Here is a 6,276-nt window from a genome sequence, read left to right as displayed (position 1 = left end):
TTTCAGATTAACGTTCTAATAATTAAATTGAATAAAATAACATAATACTACACACCCAAACTATGCTGCAGCACAATACAAGATCATGCACTCTCTGTTAATGCGCGCGCAATGTGCTGCTCAGCGTACTGGCCAAAGACTGACAGCCATCTGCTAACAGTATGTTACTTTTAACAGAGCGCTCATTTCTGCGTTTACATTACAGTTGACATCATGCGCAGCTGTTAACTCACTTTGGCGTTGCTGATATTGCGTTTGCGTTGTTGACATTGCCGGGTGGGCCGCACATTTGTCAAAAAGTTGATAAACAGGCCGACATGGCTGTGGTTGTGCTGGACAATGGTGCGTACACAGCCAAAGTGGGACTCGCAACACAGGATGAGCCGCAGGTGGTGCCCAATTGCATAATGAAGGCAAAAAGCGAGAGACGCCGCGCTTTTGTGGGCAACCAAATCGAAGAATGCCGCGATACCTCGGCGTTATTTTACATCCTGGCCTTTCAACGTGGTTATCTGCTGAACTGGGACACTCAAAAAACGGTCTGGGATTATATATTCAGCAAGGAGGGCATTGGCTGCACACTGGAGAATCGCAATATTGTCATTACCGAACCGCAAATGAACTTCCAGAGCGTGCAGGAGGCAATGCTCGAGATGCTCTTCGAGGAGTATCGCGTGGCGGGCATGTACAAGGCGACGGCCGCCGATCTGGCTGCATTCAACTATGTGGCGGACAGCGAGGAGCGCACCACAATGCAAACTCTCAACTGCATCATTATCGATGTCGGCTACAGCTTCACGCATATTGTGCCGTTTGTGCTGGGCCGGCGTGTCCTGGAAGCCATCCGGCGCATTGATGTGGGCGGCAAAGCGTTAACGAATCATCTCAAGGAGCTCATCTCCTACCGGCATCTGAACGTCATGGATGAGAGCCATGTGGTGAATCAAATCAAGGAGGACGTTTGCTTTGTAGCCGAAGACTTTAAGGATGCGATGAGCGTGCATCATAGCGAGAAACGGCGAAAGGAAATCGCCGTGGAATATGTCCTGCCCGACTTTACGACAGTCAAACGTGGCTATATACGTGTGCCCGGCCAGCCACGCGAGGATGAGGAACAACAGCAAATGGTGCCGCTGTGCAATGAACGTTTCACTGTGCCGGAGGTGCTCTTCAATCCATCGGACATCGGTATTCAGCAGGTGGGCATACCGGAGGCTGTTGCTGATGCCCTGCAGGCGTGTCCCTGGGAGGCGCATCGCGAACTCTTGCTCAACATTCTCATTGTTGGCGGCAGTTCACAGTTTCCCGGCTTCCTGCCGCGCCTCAAGCGCGATCTGCGCGCCCTGGTGCCAGATGATTTGGAGGTATCGCTCATCTGTCCCGAGGATCCGGTGCGTTATGCCTGGTACGGCGGCCGGGAAGTGGCCACCAGTCCCAACTTTGATGAGTTCATCTATACGCGAGATGATTACGAAGAGTTTGGCATACACGGCCTGCCGCAGCGCTAAATATTATGCATATTATGCCCATTGATTAGGTTTATAAATTATTTCTATAGCTAATTTTTATGTATGCCTGCTGTGTGTGCGAGTGTGCGTCTGTGTGTGTGTGTGCCGCCATTAAATAAACCATGAATGTCGCATGTAGATCCTTAAATGCCGCATTTCATGTATTACATGGAAACTGTGACCTGTTTTTATTATATTTGGTAGCTGGGAATGAACGCAGATTGTTTTGGAACTGGACTTCTGTGCGTCGGCCTGCCTTTCAGATATCTCCAGAGCAGCTCTTGGGCTTGGCGCGGTCGTCTCTTTAATCATGGAACGTCAGAGCTTAGGCATCGAAAGCTATCGCATCCTCGAAGCCAGAAGCATTCCCTCCTTTCGCATACCCTTGCCTAGAGTATTTTTATTCAGTCAGGATCTCCGGTAGAGTGTATGCCCAGCATGAGATGAAACCCTCCTGTTCCAGACGATCCATAATCCTGTTGAAAACAGAGTTAATATACTGAAAAGTATGCTAAACAAATAAGCATGTTTATAGAAAACAATCGTACCATTATGTATTACAGCTTCTAAAGCAACGATTGGTTTGCTCTTCAAGATGCCTTCAATCTTGTCCACATCGAGCTGCTCGATCCCACAACTGTCGCTCTTTATTATCAAGCGATAAGAATAGATTTGTTAGTAAACAATTATCGTTTTGTATTCTATTTGTTTATAATTTGAACTACATACATGCTAATGTACATACGTATATGTTATTTGAAGGATAACCTAAGAACAGTGTCAATTGGGCTCATTTGCCGCGCGCTTACGATTAATATGTAACTATAGAAAACAATCTTATGCATATATTTTCATAATAATCTTGCTTTCGTTTTTGTTGTGGAGCACCTTATGTGGTAGATTCTAGAAACGTATCGAGACAATTGAGTAGATGCTTTCGCAACGAGCGTTAGCAAAATAACAATTGCATTTGAAAAGAAATATACATAACACAAGCTGTAATATCTCTATATAAACTTAGATAATTTAGGTTTTTGCGAGGCGGGTCCGGTTCTGTAGAGAGAGCATGCCGCTGGCCTACCCCTCCCCCTCCACAAACGCTTTACATGCTGAAGGATTCGCCGCAACCACAGGTGCCCTTAATGTTCGGATTGTTGAACACAAACTCGCTGGTCAATTTGGATTCCACAAAGTCCATTTCGGTGCCTTTTGTTAGAATGAACACCAAAAACAAAAACGAGATAAAACGTTTGATTATATGATGAGGCATTATATAATGCAGAATGCGGCATCTGACATTACCTAGCAAAGACAGTTGCGCCTTCTTATCTATAAAGACCTTGACGCCATCCTGCACTACCTCCTCATCCAGTTTATCTGACCAAACAAAATATCAATAACATTTACAAACTGTACCCAAATAGATATGTATATATATATATTTATGTAGACGAACCTTTGGTGCTGGCATAGTCCAGTGTATAGGAGAGTCCGTTGCAGCCGCGCTGGCGCACACCGACCTTGAGACCGATCTGTGGAGACAAATTCAAGCATATAGACTTTGTTGTTAATACGCCTGGTTAGGCGACCTACCACCTCTGGTTTATCCTGGAGCAGCGACTTGATGCGTTGCACCGCAGCGGGCGTCTAGAAGGAAAAGCAGAGGCTAAATAACAATATTGATAAGCGAGCTGCAATGCTGCCCGTTTGGCTGTTACTTCATCAGAGAAACGTCTCTGTCATCTGCGCATATTTCATCAGAGAGTTTTGTGGCACTTACCAGCGTTAGTGCGGCCCGCGTTGCTATTAATTTTCGTCCCGTGACAGCGCGTACCGTTGCTGTTGCCACAACACGTGTTGCCATTTTTTTTTTGTTCAAGATTTATATAATTTGTTTTGCTAACAATTTCAACAATTTCTGTGCTGTTCGAAAAGTGTTACTAAACACTAACAATCTGTTCGTGTGTTAGGCGTTCCAGAGTTGACTAACAGCGTGCAGGTTATCGGGCGATACGATACACGGTTATCGTTTAGCTGGCCGTATTTCGTCACAAACTTGAAAATTACGTTTTTTATGGCAAAATTTTAAATTGAAAACTTTGTTTATAGCACGATCAAAACAACTTTTTAGAGCAAGCTATTTAAAATTTTTCACGTTTCTATGCCATTAACGTATTTAATTTATATACAAATATATTTTAGTCAAATTATATTATGATTAAACAGGTATATGAATAATATAAAAAACTTTATGGCACATTTGTAATACTAGTTGTTAGGCACATGCATATGCTTGACGAAATCTTCTAAAATCTCTGAGCACTGAAATCATCGATCAGTGCTCACTAACGCACAATTTTATCGATATATTTAGCGTAATATTGTCCGTTTCATATTTATTGTTTATACAATCATAAGCACAATGAGCGCCTTCAAATTAATGTACAAACTATATGGCAGACGCACCATAGCTCCCGTCACACGCGCCCTATACCGTGCACACAATCATGGCCAGCGTCAATACCATTTACTGGCCATATCAGCATTGCCAAACAACAAATACACGTGCCTGCAGCGCGCAACCTTCAGCGACAAGCTCGAAGCGGAAGCGGTAAGTGGCAGTGGATGCAACAGTTGAAGAACATTGTAATATACTTACTGTCTATTGCAGCAGGATGAAAGCCATCGGGTGGCCAGCAAGAGCATACCCTTGGCGGAGCTGCAGACCAAAATGCAGCTCATCTATACGTGCAAGGTGTGCCAGAGCAGGAACATGGAGACCATATCGAAGGTGGCCTACAACCGGGGCGTTGTTATTGTTACATGCAAAGGCTGTGCCAATCATCATCTAATTGCCGACAATTTAAATTGGTTCACGGATCTGAATGGCAAGCGCAACATTGAGGAAATATTGGCCGAAAAGGGGGAACAAGTTGTGAAAATTGTCAGTGATAAACATGAATATTTGCCAAGCAATTAAAACCCATGTTATTAGCTATAAACGTAGGCCACTTTATTGAGCAGTTCCCGCAGCCGACCAAGCTGCGGCAGCGCCTGAAGCTCGCCATAGAACTGACTGCGACACGGCGATTTGGTTGTGAGCAGCAAATGTGTCAAATAGAGCATCTCGTCCAGCGGCAGCGCTGCCATGGGCGCGTCACCTGTGCACTGTACATCATCCAAGCGCAGATGCGGCAACTGCTGCTGCCAATAGCCAAACAAATAGCTGCCCAAGGCGCCAGCGAAGCGGGCATGCATTAGCCAGCAGAACAGGCGCGAAACATTGCAGCTGCTGCTGCCGTTGGCAACGAAGTGGTAAATGTTTTGCACAAAGCAGGCGCTGGCCGGGCATGCTGTGCCCTCCGCCAGCATATCACAGATCATTTGGCGCAGCACATAGCAGCGTGTGTACAAGATGCTCTCCTTGGGCTCCCGAAACAGCTGCAGCCACAGTTCGCAGCTGATGAGCCGCATGGCGCGTTTGAGAGCAATTTTGATGTCGTCCACTGTGGCCAGGCGAAAGATGCGTCGCACCAATTGACGCATTTGCAGCACATTGACGTTCATTTCGACTGCTGCTGCTGCTGTTGCCGCGTCCAGCGTACTGTTGGCCTTCTTCTGGGCCATGGCTGACCAATCCAGATCCTTGATGATGCCCCAAGCGGGCTGCACTTCGGCATACGTCTTGTGCATGTGATATAAAAGTGGCGCATGCGCATGACCGTTATGCGTGCCGTTTACAATGTTGATGCACAGCTCCTTGATGCACTGTTCCCGATCCGTTTCACACTTGTCGTAGTAGCCTCTTATAGCGGCATGCGCCTGAGGGCACTGCAGCAGTACAGCTTCCACAAGCTCATCGCCATCCCGTGCATGACATTCATGCAGGTACAACGTGGCCTTGAACATGCACTCGATATCCGTGTGGGTCAATTCAAGATACTTTGGCTGCCCCAATTGCATCTGATCTTGGCAATCCAGTAGCCAAGCGATCAGCTTGGCGGAATGTGTTGCAGCTTGATCCAGCGTTAATTCGCTGTCTACACTCAGCTCATTTCGTATGTACGCATCCATCGTTGGCTTATTTCCAGCTTCTTTGGTTCTCTAATTTAATAGTATTTACATGTTATTTCATTTTTCATGCTGTACCCTGTTTAATATTATTTTTGATAAATGCATTTGAATGAAGTGTTATCGATAAACAGGCTCTGTTAACGAGCAGCTCTGTTATCTGAATGAGTCTGCGCAGAGCTGCCACTAGATAAGGCGGGCTATTAACCATAAACAGTTGGGCAGCACTGGCTTTTGAATTCGAACATTTTTCAACCCGACCGAAGTGTGCAAACGGTTTGTATGCTCTTTAGTTTTATTTTAATGTATGTATATATATATATATCATCTTAGATGAGCAAACTTATTGACGATATTATATATATATATATGTATATACATATATAAATATGTATATTCATAAATATATATATATATATATAAGTATATCTATATATCGCCAATGGGTTTATTCATCTCTCGCCCTCTCTTTCTCTTTTACTAAAGTTACATTTACTCATTAAAAAGATAAACATAAAATGCATAACATAGACTTATAGTTATATCAAATACCTATGCCTTCATTTCTTCCTTTCCTTTTTTTCTCGTGCATTTTAGTTTTTGTTTTTGTTTTGTTTTTAAATATTTATATAAACAAGAATCAAAGCGTAATCAGCATATTTTGCGTTTGCTTTGTTTCACACATATCCATGTGGGG

At 44.4% G+C, this 6,276-nt stretch overlaps 4 protein-coding genes across 6 annotated transcripts; 2 read left to right on the top strand and 2 right to left on the bottom strand.

Moving 5' to 3' along the window:
* Positions 1 to 34: 34 nt before the first annotated feature.
* On the top strand, positions 35 to 1,652 carry LOC115767348 (actin-related protein 6). Its single transcript, XM_030711598.1, has one exon. The coding sequence runs from the start codon at positions 318 to 320 to the stop codon at positions 1,506 to 1,508; it is 1,191 nt and encodes a 396-aa protein (XP_030567458.1). The 5' UTR covers positions 35 to 317; the 3' UTR covers positions 1,509 to 1,652.
* A 249-nt stretch (positions 1,653 to 1,901) lies between these two features.
* Positions 1,902 to 3,454, bottom strand: LOC115767351 (iron-sulfur cluster assembly 1 homolog, mitochondrial). 2 transcript variants are annotated; one of them, XR_004018369.1, is made up of 6 exons: positions 3,289 to 3,454; positions 3,105 to 3,155; positions 2,965 to 3,040; positions 2,811 to 2,885; positions 2,057 to 2,714; positions 1,902 to 1,984 (listed from the first exon to the last, which is right to left on the bottom strand). XR_004018369.1 is itself a non-coding variant. In XM_030711603.1 (5 exons), exons 1-5 carry the CDS (start codon positions 3,370 to 3,372, stop codon positions 2,611 to 2,613), a joined length of 393 nt encoding a protein of 130 aa, XP_030567463.1. In that variant the 5' UTR covers positions 3,373 to 3,445; the 3' UTR covers positions 2,057 to 2,610. The 2 variants fall into 2 exon arrangements, 1 of the variants encoding a protein (XP_030567463.1); XM_030711603.1 differs by lacking the exon at positions 1,902 to 1,984 and having other exon boundaries at positions 3,102 to 3,155; positions 3,289 to 3,445.
* A 276-nt stretch (positions 3,455 to 3,730) lies between these two features.
* On the top strand, positions 3,731 to 4,510 carry LOC115767350 (uncharacterized protein C24H6.02c). 2 transcript variants are annotated; one of them, XM_030711602.1, is made up of 2 exons: positions 3,731 to 4,119; positions 4,183 to 4,510. In XM_030711602.1, exons 1-2 carry the CDS (start codon positions 3,931 to 3,933, stop codon positions 4,486 to 4,488), a joined length of 495 nt encoding a protein of 164 aa, XP_030567462.1. In that variant the 5' UTR covers positions 3,731 to 3,930; the 3' UTR covers positions 4,489 to 4,510. The 2 variants fall into 2 exon arrangements, with proteins under 2 accessions (XP_030567462.1, XP_030567461.1); XM_030711601.1 differs by having other exon boundaries at positions 3,736 to 4,119; positions 4,180 to 4,510.
* Positions 4,494 to 5,791, bottom strand: LOC115767349. The gene has a single exon (XM_030711600.1). It carries the CDS (start codon positions 5,580 to 5,582, stop codon positions 4,500 to 4,502), a length of 1,083 nt encoding a protein of 360 aa, XP_030567460.1. The 5' UTR covers positions 5,583 to 5,791; the 3' UTR covers positions 4,494 to 4,499.
* Positions 5,792 to 6,276: the final 485 nt, after the last annotated feature.

This window comes from Drosophila novamexicana, unplaced genomic scaffold, assembly GCF_003285875.2.
Source record: "Drosophila novamexicana strain 15010-1031.04,08,12 unplaced genomic scaffold, DnovRS2.1 tig00001385-arrow-arrow-pilon, whole genome shotgun sequence".
Taxonomy (NCBI): domain Eukaryota; kingdom Metazoa; phylum Arthropoda; class Insecta; order Diptera; family Drosophilidae; genus Drosophila; species Drosophila novamexicana.
This window is presented reverse-complemented; position numbering and strand designations above follow the sequence as displayed.

Bases quoted from the DNA above. Each gene is read 5' to 3' on its own strand.
- LOC115767348 (XM_030711598.1), top strand. From the start codon at position 318: ATGGCTGTGGTTGTGCTGGACAATGGTGCGTACACAGCCAAAGTGGGA.
- LOC115767350 (XM_030711601.1), top strand. From the start codon at position 3,931: ATGAGCGCCTTCAAATTAATGTACAAACTATATGGCAGACGCACCATA. The intron at 4,120-4,179 runs GTAAGTGGCAGT...TGTCTATTGCAG, and splicing joins ACAAGCTCGAAGCGGAAGCG to CAGGATGAAAGCCATCGGGT.
- LOC115767351 (XM_030711603.1), bottom strand. From the start codon at position 3,372: ATGGCAACACGTGTTGTGGCAACAGCAACGGTACGCGCTGTCACGGGA. The intron at 3,041-3,101 runs GTAGGTCGCCTA...TTGTCTCCACAG, and splicing joins TCCAGGATAAACCAGAGGTG to ATCGGTCTCAAGGTCGGTGT. The intron at 2,715-2,810 runs GTAATGTCAGAT...TTCTAACAAAAG, and splicing joins GGCGCAACTGTCTTTGCTAG to GCACCGAAATGGACTTTGTG.
- LOC115767349 (XM_030711600.1), bottom strand. From the start codon at position 5,582: ATGGATGCGTACATACGAAATGAGCTGAGTGTAGACAGCGAATTAACG.